We start from the raw sequence: 26,787 nt of genomic DNA on the forward strand, positions 1-26,787 counted from the left end.
GTTATTTCCTGTTAGACAGCTCATACTGAACCCAAATGTCACTTTTGGTGTGAAGAACTTATTCTTCCTCCAAACGTGTTTACCAACGTCCAAAGAGTTCACCTTTGCTTCCACTTAACCCAACTCTGTTTTCCCAGTTAGCTTATCCAAATCTTCTACAAACAGACCTTCATGATGTCTGTTAGCACTTTGAGTCTTGTTTCTTGTCACGTTTCCATTCTTGTGTTTGTTCATTCCTGTTAGGCCTTTTTTTTTTTTCCTGTTAGGCGTTTTTAGTGTCCTCTATTGGTTGCCTATAAATATGACAGAATTTCGGGAATTCTCCACAGTCTGTCTAGTGCTCTGCTGTGGTAAGTCTTTCGATCTGGTTCTCTTCTGAGAAATATTATATATATATTCAAAAGCTAACTTAAATGTGTTATACAGTCATGGACATACCAGTAGAGGAGATAACTGCATTGTTTCTACTATGACCACACATGTGCAGTAAATACATTCTCATCCAATCCTCTGGCATCTGAGTATTTATAACGGGACAGACACAAAACTGTCACGATGAATACTTCTTACTTTTATCTGAGTGCTGTTGAAGTAGTGCTACTCTACTTGAGTACTTTGGGTACTCTGCCAACCTTTGTCCAAATGCAAATACATATAATATCAGTTTTATCTGGCACTTGTGATCATAATTTGTATTGGCTGAAGCTGAAAAGAGAGGATCAGATTCTTAGTGTGGAGTCAGTCACTGAAAACCATTAATTGGAGGGACAGTAGATGTAGTAGACAGAAAGATTTTCTCTTCAAAAAAGTATATTTTCCTTAAAGAAAACTTTCAATGAAGTATTGTTACTTTTATTTGAGTAACATTTTACACTGGTTACATTTTCTTGAGTACACTGTTTTAAACTCTTTCCACCTCTGGAGATTACAGTTTATAAATGTTTTTCCACAGTGTTAAATGTTACAGTTTGCCAAAAAGAAAATGACTAGTGACAAGAGCTGGACCTGCTTGCATTTCATATCATTTTTATCCAATATGTAAATTATCAACTGCTGGGTTTTTTCCCATAAAGCCAACAATTTTATCTGACATCACAAGCCACAGAAAAACATTCAGAGAATACAAGCACTCATGATTTTCTGTAGAGGTTTCTCTATTTAGATATTTATTAGCAGAATATCCCACAGTCAGAGCTTGAAGCACAATGCCTATGCATCCTTCACNTCTTTTCCATTTGTGGATAATGTCTGTATTTGTGGTTCACTTTGTAACCATTGATGGTTTGATGGATGTCAGAAACTGTTCTGACTGCAAATGTAGGATCAGGATCAGTTTGAATTATTTTTCTGAATGTCCCTTCTGCATAAAAGTGCCACACCTGCAGCCTCTGCAGGAAGTCTCTTCTGTACCCGCCTAGTGGATTCCTTCTTTGTATACGAATATTAGTGTTGTGTCAATTCAACAGAATACATCTAGTTCAATGTTTTAAACAGGGAGAAAAGTAAGCAAAGAAGGAAAGGGAACAGAGAAGAGCAGCAAGATTAGAAGGAATCCCTGAATTGATCCTAATCTTTAGCTCCATCTAGAATCCAGTCATGACTCTGCCTCTGCCACTGCAAAACCTTAATATTACTTCCAATTAGAAGAAGCATATTGATATAACAAAGAGATTATTTTGAACCCAGATCTGCCAGTGGCATGAATCCTTTCAGGCAGATCTGGAAGAGATGTGTGCACAAAAACACTTACAAGATGGAATTGTCAAATCAAGATGCTGGACTCCTTCCAAAGACTAACTTTCTATCTGTTGCCAGGAAGTTCAACAAAAGTTTGATCCAGTCAGCATAAATGATCCAGAGCATTTATTAATTGATTAATATGACATTTGAAGCCCTAATTATTACAACCAGCACTATTCATATCCTCCAGAAAGTCAAAGGAGACATGAATGAGAAAAACACCACAGCAACACTGTTCTTTGGGTGATAAAAGAATTATTTTACTTTCTTCCCCTTTTTTGTTGGTGCTATTTCCTCCTATTTGGTCATGTCCTCTCAGCAATTCTTGTTTTAAACTTACTTACTACTTACCAACTAATTCACTGCCAGGTAAATGAGGTCATCTGTGGGCTGCTTGTTCAGATTACAGGCGGTCTGTAGGAACTTGCATGAAACCAGAGACGGTTAAAAACCGTCTGTAGGACCCAGATTGATTCAGAAGGTCGAATACGCAGATCAAGTTCACAATGCAGCTTTACGGAGTTCTGATCCTGTTTCTCTCTTTCTCTGCAGGTAAGATTAGATTCACTTTTTAAACAAGAACTGATCAAATTTAAAACGCTTGTAAAGTAAAAGCGTTTACTTTACATGTGTTTCAGGTTTAGAAGATTTTTTTCTAAACCTGAAATATTTAAGAATTTATCACCTCTTTATATCATGGCTAAAACCTGTAGCTAACTAAATGTTGTTTAAACCTCTCAACATGAAAAATAGTTTTACATTAGTTTGTTTGGAAAATAAGGGTTTTATATTTAATAAGTTACTTTATTGTGATAACATTATTACCTGTATAAGTTTTACTACATTGACATGTTCGCTTTTAGACCATGAGTGAACATATGAAGTAGATGCATTTTGCCTCATTTTCAGATTGATTTTCTATAAGTTTGATTGAAGTGGATACTAAAAATATGTTATATTTTTATTTATTTAAACTGCTTTTAAATGCAGTGCAATAAAAATCTGTTAATAGTTACTAACTTTGGTATTTTTAAGTTTCTTTTCTAAATGACATATTCCAATATCCTGAATAAACACCAGTCAGAACCAAAGTAATGCTGAGTTTTTAGGAGAAATGAGATGTAATTTGAGTGCTGTTTATATTCAGGTCATGTTACCGCGGGTTTTCTTAGAAAAAGGAAGTGAAAGAAGAAAGTACTGAGAGAAAACGTTTTTCCATCGCACAGCCTACATTCATGATGAAGCTTTACGGAGTTCTTGTCCTTTTTGTAACTTTTTCTGTTGGTAAGAATTTCTTGAATTTAACTTAAAAGGAGGAAATAAAACAAAGATTAAGTTTTATAAGCAATTCAGGTTTTCTATTAAAGTTTAGGATTATCTCTATGACTTGATTCAAAGCTGTAAGTCATATATTTCTGTAAAGCTCTCATTATTAGCAAATAAAACATTTGAACTGGATTTTATATTTTTTAAAATTTTAATCCAAATTTTGAGTCTTATTTTTATTGAAGATTGGTTGATTTACTAATTTCTGTAAAAACAATTAGTACAGAAATGAACTCATTAATGCACTGAGTTCTGTATTAACAGTTTGGATTGAACTGTCTTAATGCCGTGTTCAACAGTACAAACAATTTACTTATGTTTTTACTGTTGAAGACTTTAAGACTTTCTTTTCATTTAATTGAAAATTTGTATTTAAGCGGCTTTGATGTTTAATATGAAAGACACACATCTGTCAAGTTCTCAGCTTGTTTTTTGTTGTTATTGATAATCATGTTTAATTCTTTTGGTTCTTCATTTAGCATCCGGATTGAGATGCTACATATGTGTAACATCTGATCCCAGTGGCTGTACAAATTATTTGACTTGTCCTGATGGTCTCGACCGATGTGCTTCTGTGAAGATGGATGGTAAGCTGTTATATGTATGAGAATCTCTGCTGATAGAATTGATCACTTACAAAAAGATTTAACTTGTTGTATGAGAACTTTATGGACTTTATACAGCATATTTATGAATACTATTGAGAAGTTTTCTTGCTCTTACAGGATTGATTACGAAGAGCTGTGTGCCCAGCGCAGCATGCAGTTCTTCCATGAATTGCTGTGACAAGGACTTGTGCAACAGTGCCATACCAACTGGACCTGGTGTCACCCTGCTGCTCCTGTCTTCAGCCCTTATGATGCTCTTTATTTAAGGCTCTGAAATCATGATGTTGTTCTGGTTTATTGTTTTGTCTATTAATAGTTACGCTGAGTTGGCAGCAAACATGCAGTCAGGACAGATATGCAGCATTTATATTCATCATGTAAAACACACATGACTCTTTTAAAAATAAAACAATACAAATGTAAGCAATGAAAATAAACTGATGATTTGCTCAATTAATAAATTGCTGGACTGTAATCATTTTACTAAGTGAAGTGTTTTATTTATATGATCTTCTCAATATCAAAACCTTTAAAGATAATTAGCATGTTTCTCTCATATTTTTTACAGTATTTAAAACAAATATAAAATGACAAACATCAGGCTATTCCATTGACTGCAAATCTACTGAGTAGTTATCTCCCATATCTCTCATGTTTTGAAAATATGTCAAAACAATTTTCATAATGGAAGAGGAAGAACAATTTGAAATTCCACATGGTATTTCACTGAACTGTGAAGAGATTAGTTTAGACTGCTGAACATGTCAATATGTTTATCATAACATGTATTTGTATTGGGTGCCAACATGACCTTCATATAACAAGTTGGTTACAACCCAAGTAATCCACACATGTAAAACAATAAAATAAAATAATCACAACAAATTAGAAAAAAATTTATAACAAATACCACCATGATTTTACGAAACTTAATTTATGATAAAGATCTGAAAGCAGCTACAATCAAAGGGAGGAAAGAAATATATTTTTATATCTTACAAAGAAACAATATTAAATAACCAGAAGAGCCTTGCACGCCATCATCACACCAGAATTGTTATATATGGGAATCATTCATGATGTGCTCAACTGCAATGCCCTCTGTGCACAGGAATCCACTCCTGAAGAAACAGCAACTTGAAGCTTGTTGTTCCTGAGAAATGGCTGCTCATACCCAGCCAGGTTCTGCAGGAGGTTTCTTCCTGTTAAAGAAGAGTTTTCCTTTCGATTATCACTGAAAGTGTGGTTCTCATGAGAGACAGTTTTAAAGTCAGCAATGCAATGCATGCAACAACTTGTGGCAACATGTTGGTCCAGGAGGAATGAATGCTGCAAGCTTCTTCTGATAGGAAACTTTTCAATCAATCTGTTAAAATATTTTCCTTGAGACGACATCTGTTGTAAAATTAGTGTTATATAGATGAACTTAATCCAATTGAACTGAATTGTTCTAAAATTGTTCATTTCCTTTATTTAAGCAGGTAAAACACCATGGAGATCCAGATCTCATAAGTCTGTAAACTCTGTGCTGCTGGCAGTCTTGGCCAGGATTCTCTTGAAACAAAAAGATTTTTAATATCAGTGGGATTTTCCTGGTGAAGTAAAGGTTAATAATTTATTTACGCTGCCACTCTTGGGGGTGTCTACTGATCTTTTCCATTTGTGTATAATGTCTGTATTTGTGGTTCACTTTGTAACCATTTATGGTTTGATGGATGTCAGAAACTGTTCTGACTGCAAATGTACACCTGATATTTCCAACCAATGTTTAGACCTGAAGAAGCTTTTTGGACAAATTGAAACTCCTGAAAGAAGAGAGGGAGTCCAGTTGCCACTTGTTGAAGTACAAAGAACAGTCTTCAGGTGTGACTGAGAATCTATAGATACTCATATAATATATATTATATGAGTATCTATATTATAGATACTGAGAATCTATAGATACTCATATAATCTATATTATATGAGTATATTATAGATAATGAGAATCTATAATATAGATTCTCAGTATGTATATTATTATATTATAGATACTGAGAATCTATTATATAGATTCTCAGTATCTATATTCTAGATTCAGTATCTATTATATAGATTCTCAGTCACACCTGCGGTTCACACTTTCTGTGTTCATTCGGCACCAGTGTACGATGTGTAGTTCTGATGTCTGGTCTCATAATGCCGACGGACATTATACTCTTTCCTCACAGCAACATCTTCATTGCAAATCAAACAGACACACTTTCCGTTGATTTCTTTTCCCAGTGTTTGAAATCTCCTACACTCACCTGCTATTTTGCGTTTCTTCGGTGCTGTCATTTCTGGTGACTCAGTAATGGTTTTTCTTCTCTTAATTTCATTTCAGTGGCTGCCTCCATCTAGTGTTGAAACTGAGAAGTGCAACAGAGTTGACCTCAAGCTTCTTGTGCGGGCCATGTGTGGCTGCCTCCATCTAGTGTTGAAACTGAGGAGTGCAACAGAGTTGACCTCAAGATTCTTGTGCGGGCCATATGTGGCTGGCTCCATCTAGTGTTGAAACTGAGAAGTGCAACAGAGTTGACCTCAAGATTCTTGTGCGGGCCATATTCAATTATATTTTCAGAATTTGCTGCGGGCCAATAAAAATTGTACCACGGGCCGTAGTTGGCCCGCGGGCCGTAGTTTGGACACCCCTGACTTAAAGTTACTAGCAGTGACATGAAATAATGGTTAAAATTTATTATATTTATTAGTGAAACAAATCAAGTCAAAATCAACACAATAAGGTTAGATTGTGCCCAAATATATTTTAATAACTGATGGCAAACCAAATATGACGGTTTTTAACATATCACATGACTTAAACCTGAAATTAATTTTAACACTGAAAAATGAAGTCTTCCTCATACTGGACGAGGAAGATAACTGAGATTATGCTGGAATCTCATCTCATACTGTTTTTTTGCATGAAATATGCAAAACCTGATAGTTTTGCATCTGTCAAAACTATCAACTATCAGCCACTATTAGCTACCATAATAGCTAAAGAGATAAACTTCTCAAAGAAGTTTAGATAAAGAAAATCAGGAGAAACACTGCTGGCATAGATTTATCAGCCAAACACTATCAGGGGTGTGAGAACAAAAAAAGAAGTTTTTTACACATTCAACCTTGTTAAAATATTATGTATGAATACTATAACTACAATATGGCACAATGTTGCATTCCATTTATATTCATTCAAACCTACAGAATGTTAGGAAATCCATACAGAATCGTAGTGAGGAATGCACAGTTCTCTGGTACACTTCAAACATACATGCACTGCATTAATAATGCATTGTTCATATTGTTTGGCACTCACCCTTTAAATACCAAGTGTTTGTGTGCAGCAGTCAAAAAGGTTACCATAAAAACAAAATTTACAAAAATCCCCCTTTAAGCCTTGAAAGCTCTCTAGTGTCACGCTGGAGGTCCCTGGGTTAATTTCAACAAACATGTCAGAAATAACTCAGCGTATTTATTTAATTTATGAATAGAGTTCCCTTTAAAAAGCCTTTGGGTGGTTAAAATCTCTGCAAAGATGACATTTTACATTCTGCTGTCATCTTTTCTCTTCCTGCCAGCTGCTTTTAGCTCTGCTATAAAGCAAAACAGACTAAAGACAAACCTCATGACACGTCAATATATTAAGAGCGCTACATCCAGATAATTTCACCATCTTTGTGCTTTTGTCTCATGCTAGCAATCACTGTAAGTGCATAGTAGTTCATGCATTTGCAAAGACGTGGCTTCAAGCATTTCAGCATGTACAGAATTGCATCAAGACTTTGCTACTTACTTCGCAAAGCAGAGATAAGGAAAGAAAAACTACAAGGCAAATGTGAAGAACAGGCAAAATAATGGCATCATAAAGAATAATAGTTTATAATAAATCTGCTACTGTAAATAAAGAACATCTCAACATTAATGACACCCTGAGCAATAAATTTAGCTTGTGCGATTTTGAAAGTGAAATGGCACAATAGGTCAGAAATCACCAGCCTGTAAGGAATTTGCAGTTTGCTTACAAGTACCCAGAAAGACAGGATTTCTCCTTAAGCTGTTTGTTATTGTCAAGTGAGATTACAATAAAGTGCAGAAATCAAAAATGTAAGTTTATGTGTGTTAACTTGGGCAGTTGAAAAGTTGGCAAGTTCAGAGAAGCACTTTTACCAGAAGTCCAAAAGCCCAAGTCAGGGTCCATATGTGCATCCAGAAAATCCCCCAGCAGATGCTTTCTTTATCCGATGGCACAGTTATCAGTGCTATAGCTATATATACTCTGTATTTTAGTTTACAATGTCCTTCACAGGGTAGAAATAACACTCCGACACAACCATGACCCTGTTTGCATGTCATCTAAAGCTGATGGTCTTAGGCATTGAGGATTAGCTTTTTGCACGACAAAGGGAGGCTTTAGTTATGGCACTATCAAGGATTCGCTTGATGGAAGGCACGAGGATGGGGTCTGGCACAAAAACGTAAAGAGAACTAAAAATGAGATGCACCAATCAATCACCGTAACTGGCTTGATTGGCTCTGATCAGTAATTTGCAAAGCAGATTCTGATTTTCTTTATATTCATTAAACCTACAAATCCACGTTTGAAGAGTGTGTGTATGTAATCCCAGTATGTATGCATACTGGGATTAAGAATGTGGACTTCAAAGTTCTCCTGACAAAGTATGTCATTTTTTACTGGCATTTTATTTTACTTTCTTCAAAATATCAGGATCAGTTGGCAACGTGTGAATGAAATTACATGCTGCATATGTCAATTGTAAGGCAAGGAAATGAGATTAAAGGCTCACATATTCCACAAGAGCAGAGAATTAGTCCCCACTCTCAGAGTTGCAAGAAAGAAAAATGAAATTATTTTCTTCAGGTAAAATTTTAGTTTTAGATTCTTTTTTGCACATATTCTATACAGAATAGGTTTTTGTGCGACTGGTCACACATTTTTAACTAATGGTAAATGCTCTGGGAGGGACCAACAGGATATTCATTGGAGTTCTGGACCTGAATTAAGTTTTCTAACATGACATGTTTTTTTTCTACGCGTTTAAAGTTCTTAGGGAAAAACATGTAAATCGGCAGGTCTAACTTCAAAGAAAATCAGAGATCTGTGTTGGTTAGTAAAGGCCTGATTGGTGCATCTCTATAAAAAGGGAAATAATTTATTAAGGAAAAAAAGAGCAGCTTGTTGGAGGCGTAGACTCAGCATCCACCAAAATTTGAACTTTCCCTTTAGAAAGCAAACATTCTCTGTCATTGACTGGCTTACTTGCTGAAGATACAGTGCATTTGTCAGTGCAACCATATGTAAAGTTATTTTTTATGTCTCAACCCAATAAAAGTAAGCTAACTCATCCAGAGTCACAGGGTAGTCAGTGAGGTGGATGGGACCTTTGTACGTTCTCTTTTTGCCTTTCCACTGGCCTGCTGGGAGGTAGATGTCCCTCTCTAGTTTTCCTGGCTCCAACACTGGAGCCACCAAAAGATCATCCCCAATCAGAAACTGGGAGTCAATCTTGAAGGCTGCCTCGTCGTCTTTGGCGATCCACCACAAAGGCCTTATGATGGGGTCTCCGGTACCAACAACTTTCCCTGCCAGCTCAAGAACCCTTGGAGCCACGTCTCTTTCGTGGAGTTCTGAGAACTTCCGTGCAATCTGAACCACCTGGAGATTAATAAATTGTGTTTTAGCATCACAAAAGAGCACAAACAACAAATTATCAAGCATTTATACATTTATATTTTGCATGGACGTGGGAAATTTCATTGGTGGTTGCATCCTAGCTTAATATCTGACTAGGAAGGAAGGGTTTCAGTTAATAATGGAACAATTTGGGATTACAGTCAAATCTTCGGCTTAGATGGTTTTTAACCAGCAGGTTGTGACATGAAGGACATGAGAAGAGACCCACAGAAACCCTGAACAATTCGCCTCAGATACACAGCATTCTAGCAACTACTTTTTACTTTATAACAATAGCAAATCGCATTCAAGACAGAAATAAAAATACTAAAACCATTGTGGGTTTCAATATTGCTTGCAGTTTGGTTTTGAGACAAAAATCTTCCTATTTAAAAGAAACATGCTGGCGCCCTCTTGTGGTAATACTGAAAACTGCTCAAAGAAAATAATTTATTTTCTGAATCAGAATAATACACTAACTATTTCTTCATTTGTCAAATATATTTAATTTATTTTAAGCATAAAAACCAATCAGTATTCATAGTCATTGATTTTTTTAAATATGCTGTCACAATCCAAAATTTCAATGCATTTTACACAAATTTTATATGGCAGACCAGCACAAAGTGGCACATAATTGTACAATCAAGGGAAAATTCTACATGGTTTTCAAAATTTTTTACAAACACAAATGTGCAAAGTGTGACATGGTTAGGGTATAATACAATATACCAAGCTTTGAAGCTCTCTGGGAGTTCAACCTAACACTCAAAAATTGAACAGAAGACGGAACAACAGCAAACATACAACCATATGTCCGTTTAATTGTTTTCTGACCTGACAGGTTGAGCATTTATCAGAGAAGGAGCCAAGAGGCCCATGCTAACGCTAGAGAAGCTGCACAGGTCTATAGCTAATGTTGAAAAATCTAGCAGCAGCACAACTGTAAGATTTCTACTCCACAAATCTAGTTTTCACAAAGGGGCGATAAGCAAAAATGAATTTTTACAAGAAATCCAAAAGAAGTCCAATTTGACACAAGCAATGTAAGGGACACTATGTGGAAGAACGGTGCACTGGTCAGAGGAGACCAAAACAAAACCTTTTACAAATTCCTACATTTTTAACCTACTTGAGATATGCATTGATTCCAACAGTAAAAGAGAGGGCAATATTGTGATTATAACAATAACAATAAATAAATTAAATCATCAACTTATTCCAATTGTGAGATATGTCTTGTACATGCTCACCTCATCGTCATAAGCCCACGGTGGTATGGAGAACTGCATGGCAGGCATAAAAGCGGACAGCTGCAACCATCGGATGTACAGCTCTTTGTCTGGCAGAGCCTGTGTTTCATTTATCACACCTGAAATACAGCAGAGTTATCAAGATCTTTAAAAATTCAGATCAAAACATCTAGGCTGTGGTGTTTCCTACCTGCAGTGCGGTTGGGGTACGCATTTCCTCCTATCATGTCTGGTAAGACAAACTGGTATCCCAGAATGCTTATAGTCAGAACAGTGGGGATGATGGACTTGAGGCCAAGCTCATATCCCCAAACTGAATCTCTGTTAATGATCCTGAAGAAACAGGAGATATTCTGACTCTGGTAACCCACACGGAGCTCGGCGTGTGAACTGAAAGGTATGGCCATCTCGGAGTAGCGGCGGGTGAAGGTGGAGGGGTCAGACAGAGGGACCAGAGTGCTAAACTGACGAGGAAGGTAGCTCGTTTCCCCTGCGTCAAACTTGAATGACGTCACATTATAGCGCCTTTTGAGGGAATTTAGGTGTGACAAGAACCACCCAGAAGCTTCTGGGTTTGTAAAGTCCAAGATGCCTCCAATCCCGTTCCACCAGCGGACCAGGGCAGGCAGCTCTCCGCTCGGCTCCTGCACAAACAGTCCTTTCTCCAGAGCAACTCCGAAATTTATGGAGTCGTAGTTGATAAAAGGATGTGTCCACAGCGTCACCTGAAACCCGTCTTTTCTGAGTTTCTCAAACATGCCGCTGGCATTGGGGAACTTCTGGGGGTCAAAGTCAAACTCTCCATAGTCAGTGGTGTAGCGGTCATCCAGCTCCAGATGGGACCACTTAAAGCCATATTTAATGATGTCTGCTGCGTAGCGCAGCAGCTTCTCCTGAGTTACAGCAGACTTAAGAAAAGCCCTGGTGGACCACACCGGCTTTCTGAACACTTCTTGGGATGGAACGTTGATGGGCTTTGGGAAGTATCGACGCACCTGCCAAAACAAAACAACACACAGAACAAAAAGAGTTTAATAACATTTAATATCAACTTCTTTTCTTTTTGTTATTAAGGAACAGTTTGAGATAAATGCTAATTTTGTGTATCTGGTATACTGGTAGAGGACATGTAATGTAAACTAGCTTTTTGATAAAATTTTCTATATATTTATACACTATATTAATGGCTTCAAGGCACAACAAGGTTTTAAACATGAACCGTTTCCAAACTAAAATTTTCTACCATACCATTTAAACAGTTCTCTGGCATTTTAGTGAAATTACAGAGAGTGATGGAGTGAATGGTCTTCTCTGGTTGTATGGACCACAAAGTAAGGCAGTTACTATGAAAGTAGTGAGATTTGTATCACTAAACTGCACACAGTAATTGTATTTTCAAATGTTTTGGTATTTATTGCAGCTTTCATTGAACAAACAGTGGAGAAAATAGTAAAACTATTAATCCCAACAATAGTGACGGTTTTGTGGGGTTTTAAACATTCTTAACGAGAATTTGACAAGACAATGACAGAAGAATTTTGATTCTTAAGAATCACATGATAAATGATATAATAAATGTCCACCACCATCAGCAGCATCAAGGACAACTATAGAGTTTATTTGTGCAAATATTTTAGACTTTAAGACATTAATGATCTTTAAAATCTCTTCCTAGTACATAAGTACAATTAAGGTTTTGTCAGAAAATAACTTTCTGTTCTCTCCATGTATGCAAACATACTTACCATATATTTGTGGAGGGATGTGACATCCAGCCCCACACAGACCCTGTAGCTGAGCTCAGGGAAGCCCGAATGTCCCACCGGTGGTTTAAAAGGAGAGCCCTGGTATCGGGCCACAAATCTGAGAGTCCTGTTCTTCTCTGACCAGCCCAAATGAAAAGGTACAGAGTCGTTAATCTTTATTGCGGTTGCATTGGAAGACAGCCAGTAACGCTCGAGGATTCCCCCAAATGCATTTCGATTGGCGTAAACATCGCTGGTGACGAAAGGACGCGGTTCCTGTTCCCCTTGGTTTCTCATAGGCCAGTACTGCGATGCCATCTCTGCTCCTCCGTACCAGTGAGAGTCATTGTAGACCATGGCATGTTCCACAGAGCTCACATCCAGCAGCTCCTCCCAGCGGATGCGATAGCACATGACAGTCTTTTCTCGGACTGTCTGGATGAAAAAGTTCAGCTTGCCAGTTCCTGACCGAGTACAGCTGAGACTATGTCCCTCCTTTGTGCAGGAGTCCAGATCCAGAGTGCCAGACCTAGAACAACGATTGGACAGAGAGGATGCACAACACAATAGGAGAAGTTATTCACAGTACAGATTAAGCAAGTCATATTCTGTGCAGCTGAAATCAAAACTAGCTGGAGATAGACCACAAAGCCCCAGCTACAGGCTATTTCTGTTGATATGACCTCTGCAGATAATGGTCCATGACTAAATCGGTCTTCCCTCAGGGGACAATCATGTCTCATCTGGTTTCCCATCTCTAACTCACAAACCGCAGACTGACAGCCGCTCAGCACGAGCAACCAAAACAACTGAACAACTCTGCTGATGCAAACACATCTGGTCACTCCACAAGAGGTAACCATGGCTCTTTTACCAATATTTATTCTTGGTTCATTGCTGAGTCCTAAAATTTCATAGCAGTTCCCCTTTTCACTTTTGTTTTAGACTGCCCGGTCTATCTGCCTATACTTTAACTTCACAAGGTCCAGCTATCAATTTATGTGCAGAATCTAATTCAGTCCAAGACAATTAATTTAGTTTAGTCATATACATTCATGAGGAATAACATTATGAGAAGAAAAGGCATGCTAACTCATCTTTAAGCTAAGCACTATGCAACAAATCGTGGAGCACTGTTTACTATTCTGGCACCTTTCTATCAGTCCCAATATTATTTTTTTCAATAATATGAGCTACAGTAGTTAATCTGATTAATTGACTGGCCTTCCATCAATAAGGGAGGCCTTCCCTCAGTGCATCAATAAGCTTTGGCTGCCCATAAACATTCTTTGACTAACCACTGTTTCTTCCTTGCACCATTTTTGACAAACACTGACCACTGCACAATGGGTTAAATCCCAAAATGAGCTTTTGGAAATGTTCTGACCCAATTGTCAAGCACTACACATTCAACTGTTGTCAAACTCACTCAAAACGCATGCCAGTATTATGATTGGCATATATTCAGATTTAGATCAAACTAAAAGTACAGTAAAATTAAAGTTCGCAGATTACATAAAAGTAATTGGTAAAAGGTTTTAATAAAGTAAGGCTAGTTGATTGCAACAATTTGTTGACTTTATAACAACCGGGTAAGCAGGTGGCAGCACTAGAGAAGAAAGTCTCCTAAGCAAATGTCTCTGATTTCGTTAATATCAAAAAAAAATCTACATGCAAATAATACAGAAACCACAATACCCTGTTATTGTTAGATTTTAGATCTAACTGAACTTTTCACCCAGTAGCATGAGCATTTTACTATATTATATCCATATCCTAACTACTGATTATATTGAGTGTGGCATTCTTTGCTGATTTTTTTAGCTGATGTCACATTTTTCATTCAATAAACTTAGAAGGTAATGTTCTTTATCCATCTTCTCACTCTACTATTCTTATACTGTCACATTTAAGATTCTCCATTAATTTCATTTGTAAACCGAGTTTAATCTTACTATTAACATCAGCATACTTTTGGACTAGTTATGTCTTCATTGACATGAATGAAGATGAAAATCTGTTGAATAATTAAACAGTTTTCCACTGCAGACTTACCTGAATGCCATGGTGAAGATAATATCCCCTGTATGGTTCCGTATAATGTAGCCATTATTTTTCAGCTCCAGTGACTCGGCCTTCAGCAGCTGGGCTTTACGAAGAGACAATGAATAATAGCACCAGGCGACCACAGCGGCCAGAACCAACACGCCACCCAACAGACCTGCCAGCACCATCGGCCGGCTCTCCTGTCCAAATTTCTTTTTCCGCGGGGAGCCGTGGGTTCTGTCAATCACATGCTGCTCTCCAGGAGCTCCTGGGACAATCTGATACATGCTGAAAGCTTGTATGAAGGTGTGAAGAGAAGCAGGTTTGGTGGAGGAGGTATCAGTGCTTCTTGAAAATGATCTCGCTGGCAGCTGAAGCCTACCCGCAAATTCTTAATGTCTCCATATCTGGATAACGACTGCTTTGTCGAAACCTGTAAGATGAGAGATATTAAACATCAGCTGAGGTATGCCTCAATGTCCAATCAGAAGGAGAAAGGAAGAATAAAACATGACAGCGGAACGTCTGAAGCTGCTTTCTGGTCCGGCTCCTAGACGCTGCGATAGAGTTACTCACCCCTCTGAGTAACTCACATTGGTTGTAAGTGTCCAGCAGCATATCTAATTAACGTCCAGCAGATAATGTGCGCAGCAGGTGTAATCTGATAAACATCAGGTAGTCAGGTTCAGTGTTCATATGAAGTTACATAAGCACCAGAGCTAACAGAAGTAATGAAAGCCTAACGAGAGGCTACAATCAGTCAGAACGGCACAGACACCAAGTCAGCAAGGTACAGTTTCATTTATCACTGGGTCAGAGTAAATAATATTTAGGATGAGCAGCCCTCTAATATCTGCACAGCAGCAAGCCTGTGGTTTTCAGTAAACTGCACGTCTGATAGATCATTATCACTTAAATAAGGCAAACTATGATTAAGTTTCAACTCTGTTTTCTTGTTTTTTTTGCTAAAGTTACTTTGAAGAAATGGGACATATTCTGCAAAAACTGCCTTCACTTATTTTCATAATGCCCTCTGATAAAGGTCTATAATTTATCATCCTCTGCAGCTGCTTCGGTTCTACTTTTACTTCCTTCTTTCCTTCCAAAATCATTGGTGCACATAACTATGCTACATTTTGCAGCATTAATTTCAATATATATATATATTGTAGTTTTAGACCAACACAAAGTACTACAAGACTGTGAAACAGAAGGAAACCGTAAAACACATCTACAATTAAAAAAAAATCTGGATAGAATGGCATGCTAATGTATTCATTAGATTTCACATGTGTGTAATTTAATCGCAATACAAATGGAGCTGCATTGCGAAACAGCATTCCTAATGATAAGCAATACAATAAATGATAAGCAATTTAAGAAATGCCCACCCTTAGAAGGTAGGTCAGATAAAGCTGTAATAAGTTTTAAGACAAAGCAACATCCCAAGTTCTTAATATCTTACATTTTCTTCCCATCATCCAAAACAGAAAGAATATGGTACAAATGCAAACCTAGCAAAACACAGTCAGTTTGCAGCTGTTTCTAACCGGGCGCATAGAAGAGAGCATTATTCAGAGAAGGAGAAGAGGAATTGCAGAGATTCACATTTCAAATAGGAGAGTGTTAGTAGAACAGCAATGTAAATAGTATCTAAATGGAAGAGTGGCATGAGGAAAGACACTGAAAAAGAGGAGGGGTGGTAAGCATGTGTAAGGTGATCTTTTACATGCTCCAAGAGACTTAAGAATGGGGTAAAGGTTCGTCTTTCAGCAGGAGAACAAGCGCTACCATGCAGCCAGAACGACAACATTTAGCACAAAGCATAAAGTGTATTTCAGGAAAAATCAGCCAAGTCACACAACCCTCCTCACCAATGATGCTGCAGTGGAACAGGTCAGGCACATTAAATTCCTGGGGATACAGGAATTTACGTCGGCTGAGAAGAGCAAACCTTCCCCCTCCCATCCTCTACACAGGGAAAATAGAGACTATACTGACCAGCAGTATCTCTATCTGGTTTGGAGTATTCAATACTGGCATGATTCAATACTTGCAAGACTGGCAATGTGTAGGTGAGGACAGCTGAGAAAATCATTGCGACTGAGCTTCTTTCCATCCTTGACACAGCTCACAGTCGCTGCCTGTCCAGGGCTCGGGCAATTATAAAAGACTCCTTCCACCCGCAGCATAGTTTGTTGTCCCTGCTGCCCTCTTGGAAAAGGTTCAGCAGCTTCAAATGTAGAACAACCAGATTCCACAACAACTTCCTCCATCATGCCATCGCCATAAGGATACTAAACTCCCATTAGCTCAATATTTTATTATATACATTTATATTGGTCCTTTTATTATTTATTTATTTATTTATTTATTATTGGAGCCTTGGAACGAAATTTCTTTTCATTTGTACATTTTTAAATGTACAGTTGAATGACAATAAAATCTGTCTACATTCTTGTATTACAATGTCTAAGCCAAAATCCAGATTCTAAATCCAATCCAAAACCAAATGTGACCAATTTAAAGGGTAGGTAGACTTTCCTTGTAACATACTAAAACTCTCCTTTATTTTACAGCTGAGACAGAATGCGTTTCTGTTGGTAACTCTGGAAGTGCGTACTATTGCACTTTAACCCACAAAACATGTTTTCAAATCTTTCCTACGTGATAAACACAATCGTACACCTATATTTTCTACATAGTAATTCCAGGTTTATAAATAAAAAACTATATAATTCTACTTTGATAGAATTACAAAGCTGTTGTCTAGTGTAAGTTTTCACAAGAGGCTGAAAATGTCGAGACGTCAGTGTAACAATAGCACTTTTCTGTTCGGTATATGAGGTTTCCCATTACAACCTGTCCTGCCAGCTACCTTGACAGTTGAAATACACGTTAGTACAACAAATAAAGGTAGGGAGATATACCTAACACATCTAAAATGACCCCAACAGCTTGATAATCAGGACATATTTACCTTATCTCTGCAGTTGAGTGGCCGAGGTCACTTGGCGTAGCCACACAGTCGAGATTTCAACCAACGTATCGATCGTACTGCGCATGTGCGTCGTGGCTTGAACCCGCCCAGCCAATGCGGGGATTCATCCTTGAACCCATCGCTCACATTGCACCGCAAGACAGACTCATGGGAAATGTAGTATGCAAACAGTTTTGGCTTTTGAAATGAAATATCCCATTTTTTATAGTGTTTTGTGCTCTCAAATTACAAATTCGGAACAAAATTAAAATCTATAAAGTAACTTTAGCCATTAAGATCATCAAGTCAGGTTTTACATGTATTAACACGGCCTAGACATGCATTATGTATGTCAGTTACCTTGAAATATTCGTTGTCATAGGAAACTGAATATCTATTTGAGGCTAAAGGTAAGTTGGTAAGATTGCGATGACTATTGAGGATTTAATATCGTTTTAGTTTCCTGCTTACACTAATTTAATTTTTGTTATTACTGTTTTTAAAAATAACTAGTTTGTTGTTTCTGTACGATAAAAAAAAACAACACCTTGAGGGGGTAGAGTAGCTAAAAATATCCTCAACTTCCTTCTTTAACTTATAAAAACCTTATTACTTTGTACTTTACTTTCATATTTCCTCAAGTTAAAGTAAAAAGTACCCGTCCAAGATATTACTCAAGTTTGAGTAAAAAAGTATTAAATTATAATACTAATCATAACATTTGATGTAATATTTTAAAATGATATCAGACTGACAAAAAAAATAGATATTTGAACATTCGGGTATTTTAAAAACCAAAAACAAATAATTACAAAATAATAAATTCAAGCAAGAGAAATACGTTTCCAGGCATTTTTTTAATATTAAAAGTAAAACATTACAGTACATTACATTACATATTTTTTAAATACTGCATGTTACAAGATAGTGATGTACTTCAGTTTATTACTTATGGTGTTTACAGTATATTCACTGTCTCCAAATGGCTCAGCAGCTCAGCAGATAGAAAACAACATTAGAACAACAGATTATATGTGCAAACACTATGTCACTTTAATATGAGCTGCAGATGTGTGTCGTATGAAGTTTTGGTTAAAATGTTTTGTTCTTCATTCCCTGAAGTTAACCAGAGTATCCAGAAAAGTAAGAGAGATGCTTCATAATATTATTACTCAAGTAAAAATAAAAATGTTGATGCAGTGACAGTCCTAAAAGTGCTTTTTTTCTACAAAGTTACTCAAGTAAAAGTAACAGAGTGAACATAATCAGTTACCACTCACTTCTGTAATTTAGCCAAGCACAGCAACTACCCTGAATGAATAAAAAGGTAAGATCAGCAGATCAGGCGATATATTGCTGTGTCGTTTTCTGCCACTGGGTGACAGCAACAAGCTACATACAGATGAGGTGAGCGATAAGGTCACTTTTCTCTGACTAAATCTGGCTAATTGATTAAATATGTTGCACTACTTTTCAGAAGCAGTCTGACCTGTTGAACTTTTCCACATTTCTCCACATAATGTATTTTTTTGTGTTCTCAACCAGCTTTCCATGCTTAGAGAAGATCTTGTTTGTTTGTTTGTTTGTTCTTTTCATGTTTGGTCAAGCTGAATTGAATACAATTTGGAATAGAGTCGTAACATTATAAAATGTGGAAAAGTGATATGCTGTAAATACTTTACATACACACTGCAGCATAAATATTTTTGCAGGGCACTGTAGAAATCATGTTGGTGTTTCTGTTATGTTAAGTGTGGAGCAGCACCAGCAGTACCAACAGAGGGAAAACTGTCATGCTTTTCAGTATTTGTATTATTTGTATTATTTATTATTTATGTATTAGTTTTTTTAGATATCCACATTATATTTTGGAACGATTATTGTAGGAGTCTACACAGACTCAAACTAAAATGGGACACAAAAAATTAGATGTAGGGAATCAACAGAGGACTACAGAATCATTGTGAAGAAATGTCAGATATAGAATACAGAACAAAAAAATAATCAAATCAGAATAGAAACTAACCACTGAGTCATGAGACAGATACAGTCAACTAGTTCTTGTGTCATCAGCAGTTGTCAAATTAAATCAGAGAAGCAGGCATATTTTTATCTTCTTCCTATTACAACATATTCTAGTATAGAGCAGTATGAGCAGGATTCGTATGGTCTTGATTTGATATATGGTTGATTTATTTTATTTTTTTTATATTGTCTTCATTAATAGTATGTTGAAAATTATACTTGTTTGTGAACAACATTTTGACCTTCAAGAGTTAAAGTGCTTTTGTATTCCAGGTAAACTTATTAAACAGCAAAAAACACATCCACCCCACACCATTGGGACAGTTATACCAAAAGAGCAATCGGTAAAGGTGTTTGCATCTTTAAAGTAATATTTTTTGATAATCCTACTATGAAATATTCAGATCTGCTGAACACATTCATTCTGGTTCATAGAGCTGCAGGGAGATGCTTCTGATTCTGGTGGTTCTGGTCCAATACATCGTTACGGCTGGCGCCTGTCTGCAGTGTGAACGCTCCATCAAGACCATGCATGAGGACTTCATTCTGTCTGCTCCCTCCGTGGATGATCAAATTATTTTCCAAATGATTGCTGATCAAGCCTATGTGACATACAGGGAAACAAGTCAGAGTCGAAAGGGAGTCATTGGTGAGACTATAAACCCTGTACACTGTAAAATCTATTTAGTTCACCTTACTCATCTAACGTATTTGTCATGCGCCGTGTTAGCTTATTTTGTTTTACTTGTGTGGACCGCTTGATACAAATTTAACCCTGCTAAGAGTTACTAAATATCTATAACAACTTACTACTTACTCATTTTGTCAGGTTCACCTAAATTAATCAGGCCAATTTTCTAGAATGAGTCCTTGTCCTTCCTCTCTCTCACACACTTCTTGTTTTATTAAAGTTTTATTGGCTCTACTGGCTTTTATTATTTGAGAGTGTTCAGACAGGAAGGTGGGTAATGAGAGAGGGGAAGACATGCCACAAAGGTTATCAGGCCGGGATTTGAACAGCCACAGCACCTGCAGCACTGCAGCACGCCTCTCTCCCACTTCACAGAATTATTACTTCATAATCACCATCACTGTCGTTTGCAGGTGTCGCTCTTGTGTCAGATTTACAGGAATACCAGAAACACAATACCAAGGTTCCGGCTTGGGACTTTTGCATGTAGAAAAACAAAATGCAATTTATTGCACTAATGGTCCAAAAAAATGAAGAAAAAAAAAAGCATTAAATGTGGTGATATCCCTATGATACGCCAACACACTGTTATTGTTGGAAACTAAAGTTAGCATAGTGCTAACAGCGTAGCTTATGATAAAATAATAAATTGAAACTTGTTCTGATTTTTGGCTATATGTGAATGCGCTCCTTTTAGTCTTTCTTCATGTGTTGGATGAGATGCATTACTGGCCCCAGAAAAGAAATTTAAAAACTCAAGTAAAGCATTTGTACTTGGAGGCAGTATTGAGACAAAGTACTTTCCAACACAGAAAAAAAAGCACAATTATCAAGTTGGAAGGACTTTTCAACCACAGTTCCAAGTAACTTACTAAAAGTGAATGTTGATAGCAATTTGATGGAAACCGATATAAGTCAACTTACTATTTTCATTTTGCATTTACAGTTTATGTGATTGCTTGTTATTATTGTGTTTTCTAAAATATCATCACCAAGATTTTTATGTTTTTTTTTGTTTTGGTAACTGCTTAGATCCAACCACGTTGTACAGAGCCAAAACTGAGTACCAGAGTGAATTTCACCGCTTCTTGAACGCTCCTCATATTGGTGAGATTTAAAAATAAATGAGAGGGAAACTGTTACTTAAAATTAGTTAGTAACTGTTCCTGGATGCAAAGTAAAGTGATGAACTCAGATATTACTCATATCTTTGCATTAAATCTAACATCAGTGCATCTTGTCTCTGTTTTCAAAGAGCCTCTAAGACATGAAACCATTCAGATCATGGAGAAAGGCAGGAAGATCTTAGAGAAACACTTGGAAGCTTTCATCCCTAATGGTAATCAACTTGAATAGTAGCGAGTTCTGCCTGGTATGAAGCAAAGGACTTTGTGCAAGTCAGTGCTGTGCATTAGTTACGGTTCATTTGTCTGTTTCTTTTTCCTTCAGAACTTTGCCCCAACAAGTGTGGTACGTTTGCTCTCTGATCCCGCCACCTGTGCTGCTCCTGCCTGTGCAAACCGGGTTGAGTTGGCGCATGCTAACTGAACACGTGTGCATGCATGTGTGGCTTACAGGGCTTCTCAATAGAAGAGTCATGGATTGTGTCTCTTGCAAGTACAAGACGTACATCTGTCCAGCTGTGTCAGGCCAGCTGGACTGTGACGGTATGCTTTTATTTTTTTGTAGCTTAGTATTTATATGTTAGTGAGAGGGTTGAGGAATGGATGGGAGTCCTACCTATGAGGCAGGAGGGAAATCATTCTTGAGAGTGTATTAAAACATGTCACGGGTGTGGAAATGTGTTCTTAAGCAAAATGCTGCTGCATGTCCATGTGCAGTGCTAATGAAGAAGATTACAGAGGTAATCCGGATGCAAATGAATAAAAAAGCTCCTGTTCTGCCCCCATCTCATTTTTTTCCCAGTGCATCTGGTGCAGGCAGAGGAGGGAGGCCAAGCGGTATTGAACTGCTTCCTTCCATGGCATCGTTTCCTTCTGGGAAAACCAGAGTACCACTACTCCAGGGCTACTGGAGAGCCAGACACCAAAAAGGTCTCTCACAGCCGAAACATGTTATTGCAAAAGGAAGCATGCATGGCACTTTAAGTTTCACTTTAATATAACTTTAAGTTTCACTTTAATATAACTTTAAGTTTCACTTTAATATAACTTTTCATAACCCGAACCAAGTGTATGTCCTGGTTTTATCCCATATTTAGCTTTTTTGAAGCCACATTTTTTCTGTTTGCTGTATCACTTCCAAATTTGTATACACAGCTGACTGAAAAGGACTTCCAGCCCTTGGTGGTGACACAAGATGCGTCTATAGTCCTGAATCAGCTTCATTTGGATGAACAAGGAACATATCGTTGTTCTCTGCAAGATGAAAACGGAGCCGTCTACTATCGAGCCTCTTTCCAGCTCACAGGTGAAGTCAGGTTTTATTACATGGCAGACAGTCAATGCAGTGCAGGGTATTTGCAGGAAGTGTATTATGCTCTAACACTGTGAGAGCACCCACGGTGAAGATGTGTCTTTAAAATGAATCAACTGGATTAAGATCAAGTTGAATTCAAAATAATATGCAAGGAAACAGAACAATCAGGAACTGAATGAGAAACCAAGAAGTAGTATTTAATCTGGGCAGTTTGATTTACTGGATAGGTGAGTTATACAGGCAGCTTGGGAGTGCAGGCAGCTTAAACATGGAAAGAAGTTAATTGGTAGATGTATCAATACGTAGTAGACAATAGTAGAGATATAAGAGTACAGAAACTTCAACATTACAAACGGTGAACTAAAAACCAACAAAGAAACAGAAAATCAGAAACTGAGATCAAGATCATAAAAAAGTATTTGGTAAAAAGGCCACAAAAGTACTGAGTAAATTATCAAAACATCAGTCATTTAATATTTAAAAATTGCATCATTAAATGGATCAAAATAAAAAGTTATGTGGAAATTTGGGTATTTTAAAGACCAAGATGAAAATAATTCATATGAATAATATAATTACAAAAAACAAAATAAGGCAAAAAAATAATAATAATTCTAAATCAATTTCTTCCTATATAAAATTTATGTAACTTTAAGAAAAATCTGTGTCTGGTATTTTTTTTTGTTTTGGTTAAAACAAGCTTGTTCAGACAGTGAAGTTACTCACAGTGGGTAGAGTATCCACTAGCAATACTACAAAGTAAAATTACTCAACTTAAAGTAAAAAGTAAAAATACAACTAAAAGTCTTTTTAAAACAAAAAGTTGCTCAAATAAATCTAACTACTGCCAAACTCTGCTAATGACTACGACTCTTAGCAGAATTGGAAATACTACCAAATACTACAGAACAAAACTACAAAGGATCTTTTCCTTAAGATCACGTACTGGTTAGATTTTTGCATGCTTCCACCCGTATTTATCTTTTTTTAATGCTTTTTTTTTTAGCTCAGGCGGCTTATATTTGAGAGTGGTTAGATAGGAGAATAAGTAAAGAGAGAGGAGGGAGACATGTGGCAAAAGGTCATCAGGCCAGGATACCAACCTGTGACGTCGAGAACCAACGCCTCCATACCAACGCCTCCATACCAACGCCTCCATACTAACGCCTCCATACTAACGCCTCCATACGTGGGTTGTGCTTTGCCACTGTGCTACCACAGCAGCCTCATACTTATCTTTTTTATTTAAGGTTGGAAGGCTTCCCTGCCATCACCCTAATCTGTTACTCTCTCTACAGATTATCTCTCAGGCCGGGCAACTGGGCAACAAATCCAAAATGTTGCTATTACTTCCAGTCAGAGGAACCAGAATAATTTAAACCTTTTGGGGGTTTGGGGTTAACTCTAGATGGAGTGAGGTGTTTAGTGATGTGTCTGTTTAGTGACTTTAATCTGAACAACAATGCTTGGTGTTAACAATCCCTGGCCTGTAACACAGACACTGACTCACATCTGTGTTCATCCTCCTCCTCCTTCCCAGTCAAGCCTTTGCCTCTTCAGACCCGCCAACCCTTCGTCACTCTGCCCCCACTGGCTCATGGCGTCTACTCTCCTACAGAGAACCGGCTTATGGTTCTCATTGTTGTGGTTACAACACTGAGTCTGGCAGCGAGCGTAGGCCTCATAGTTCTCCTGAGGTGAGAGACTTGGGTGGATGAGTGGGCGGGGATTCCCAGGAAGGGTGGAGGTGAAAAGAAACGATACCAAGCAACATGTATGACAGACTAAATCATGTAAGGTGAAGTAGAGCCAGCTATGATCTTAGATTTTATTACTAAATCCCAATTTATTAGGCTGAGTGAATACAGCTGAACTGAGTCAGTCGACTTTTGTTGTTTGGGGAAAAAAAATCTTTACTTCTTCCTGTAAGTTATATTGCTATTTAAAACCACAAGCATGTTTTTTAAAAAACACTTTTTCCTTTAAAAGGGACTTTCTCTGTTATCCTTTCTGTAGGATGATGATGAATCGGCAGAAAGAAGTCAAAGACTTGAGGATCAAGAAGAAGGACAAACACACAAAGGCCACAGTATGATGTATACAGTAATTACACTTTCACAGGAAAGACTTCCTCACTTCCGTTTATAGATTTTACGCCATGATCAAATAAATTTTCCAGCATGAACTGTCAAGTCATGTCTAGAAATGATGTGAAAGTTCATATGGGTTTTGGTGCCATGGAAAAATGATAAGTCACTCGAGAGTTGTAGATCTTGTTTTTATTTGGATCAGGTGTGAGCTCATATGACAGAAAGTTGGCAGAGGAACAAAAGCAGAAATTGGTCAACACTGAGTTATTTCAGCTGCACTCAGACATTTATCTTCACATACGATCAGCGTAAATTACATACTAATTTGGGCCTTTGGTGATTTATTTTAAACTCTATTTTTGAAGGTGGTATGAGTCAACAACAAATAACTTAAGTTATTTTTAAAAACAAGAATTGGGTGAGTCAATCTGATTTTGTAGAGGAACTTTCTTTAATCCACAGAGGGTCTAAATTTTAAATACAGCGACCATCAACAAACTCCTGGCATATTTCAGGGGATTTTTTTTTTTATTGTTTTTGGTTTTTTTCCTGGCCCCCTGGATCACATGCATATAAAACACATTTTCAAATAATCTAAGGTCAGTGATTTGAGGGACTATACCAGAGAAATAATGTCAGTCTCTGTTATTGACTCCAAAACCACTTTTGATGTGCACCTTTGGGTTATTGTGCAATTAAAAAACCTTCTATGCTCTATGGTCAAGTTTCAACATGACCCGAACAGTGATCCATATGACTTTGGTCAGAAACATCTCAGAAACCAACAAAGCTGAAGTTTGTCATAAACTAAAAGATCTAAAGACACCAGTGTTAATGTCCAGAGCTACGCAAGTTTGACATTACGATGCACTAAGAGTGACCAAAGCACAGTAGTGGCAGCATAGGACTATGGGACTGTTTTGCATTAAATCACACTAATAGGATCTACGAGTTGTAATTCTGTGATGATCAAAGTATATGGAATAATAAAGATAACCTACAAATCTTACAATTTTACATTGAAGCTTACAAACGGAAGAACAAAATGCCATCTGTCAAGGCAGGTGGTGGAAGCGTCATGCTGTGGGTTTGGTAATAAAGACAGGATAACTTCTAAAATTCATGAACTTTAGTTTAAATCAATAATAGGGTGACGCTTTGACCCAGCTGGATGTTTCAGAAGTACAAAAGCATTCAAACACATCAAAACTGCCTTAAGAATTGATAAAGCAGCCCAACATTAAGCTCCTGCAGTAACTTTCAGTTCTACAGAAAGCGTATGGACTATGTATAAAAGCCAAATCCGTCCAAGCAAATCATTCAAATTATATGAGTCCTTCTGTTTCCCCAAAAGAAGGAAATTCAGACAGATTTTTACCAGGAAATTGATGATGACTACACTGAAACCAGGAAACAGGTGATCCCATAACGCAGTTAACTGGTCACAAGTAATCAAATTAAGTTTATGCTGTGGTGGCACAGGGGTAAAACTCAACTCACGGTAGTTCTCAATGAGGATTGGTTTGAGTAGCAGCCTGATGACCTTTGGGAATTCCCACTCTCAAATAAAGGTCAATAGAGCAAATAAAACCTTAAATAAATAAGTTTATCTAAGTACATTTATCAGATGGATTACACTGCAAACTTGTAGTCCTAAAAAGAGAAAAAGACCCCTATCTTTTTAGGAGGTAATCGTACCAATGTCTCCAAAATACTGATCTCTATCTTACTGCACTGTGTTTATTAAGTTAAATAAATTTGACAAACCTAATCTGGTTACATGTGACAAATTAACACATATTTTATAAATTGGAGTTCGATTCTCTTATTTCAGTGTACAAATTTGGTGTTGAGCTGCAACTTGAAAATGGTCATTTCAACTAATATTACTAGGGGTTAATGTATTTATTTTGATATGTAAATATAACTTTGACCCCGTGTAGAAGACAAACAACCCCATAAATTTTAAAATTGTTCACCCAATTGTTGTTTTTAAAATTCACTGAAGTCACTATTTGTGCCCAGAGTAGGTAGAAGTTCACTTTTTGGCCGTAATTGCACCAGAGCGTATTACAGTTCAGACCCCAGCATGGACACCTCCTCTTCCTGCCCCAGCCAGATGAAG

The 26,787-nt window shown here is 37.3% G+C and overlaps 3 protein-coding genes across 4 annotated transcripts in view; 2 read left to right on the forward strand and 1 right to left on the reverse strand.

Annotated features, from left to right (window-relative positions):
* The first annotated feature begins 286 nt into the window (after window positions 1–286).
* Window positions 287–26,787, forward strand: part of LOC103145867 (lymphocyte antigen 6 family member D) — a 670,619-nt gene continuing 644,118 nt past the window's right edge. The window contains exons 1-5 of one of the 2 annotated variants that reach the window (XM_016677136.1): window positions 287–350; window positions 2,143–2,292; window positions 2,913–3,024; window positions 3,546–3,653; window positions 3,792–4,154. In XM_016677136.1, the coding sequence (XP_016532622.1) occupies window positions 2,976–3,024; window positions 3,546–3,653; window positions 3,792–3,940 (306 nt within the window). In that variant the 5' untranslated portion in view covers window positions 287–350; window positions 2,143–2,292; window positions 2,913–2,975 and the 3' untranslated portion in view covers window positions 3,941–4,154. Of the gene's footprint in view, window positions 351–2,142; window positions 2,293–2,912; window positions 3,025–3,545; window positions 3,654–3,791; window positions 4,155–26,787 lie in introns of those variants that run through there. The other variant, XM_016677135.1, reaches the window with a different exon arrangement.
* LOC103145866 (uncharacterized family 31 glucosidase KIAA1161-like) lies at window positions 6,749–17,499 on the reverse strand. The gene is made up of 6 exons (XM_007563501.2): window positions 17,418–17,499; window positions 14,447–14,870; window positions 12,392–12,920; window positions 10,837–11,641; window positions 10,647–10,765; window positions 6,749–9,375 (listed from the first exon to the last, which is right to left on the reverse strand). Exons 2-6 carry the CDS (start codon window positions 14,722–14,724, stop codon window positions 9,031–9,033), a joined length of 2,076 nt encoding a protein of 691 aa, XP_007563563.1. The 5' UTR covers window positions 14,725–14,870; window positions 17,418–17,499; the 3' UTR covers window positions 6,749–9,030.
* On the forward strand, window positions 17,811–24,758 carry izumo1 (izumo sperm-oocyte fusion 1). Its single transcript, XM_007563500.2, has 11 exons — window positions 17,811–17,827; window positions 19,716–19,786; window positions 19,878–20,091; window positions 21,166–21,240; window positions 21,389–21,472; window positions 21,583–21,603; window positions 21,711–21,800; window positions 22,060–22,187; window positions 22,413–22,563; window positions 24,113–24,269; window positions 24,589–24,758. The coding sequence occupies exons 3-11, from the start codon at window positions 19,890–19,892 to the stop codon at window positions 24,665–24,667; spliced, it is 987 nt and encodes a 328-aa protein (XP_007563562.1). The 5' UTR covers window positions 17,811–17,827; window positions 19,716–19,786; window positions 19,878–19,889; the 3' UTR covers window positions 24,668–24,758.

The sequence above is a fragment of the Poecilia formosa genome, unplaced genomic scaffold (assembly GCF_000485575.1).
Source record: "Poecilia formosa unplaced genomic scaffold, Poecilia_formosa-5.1.2 Scaffold148, whole genome shotgun sequence".
Lineage (NCBI taxonomy): Eukaryota > Metazoa > Chordata > Actinopteri > Cyprinodontiformes > Poeciliidae > Poecilia > Poecilia formosa.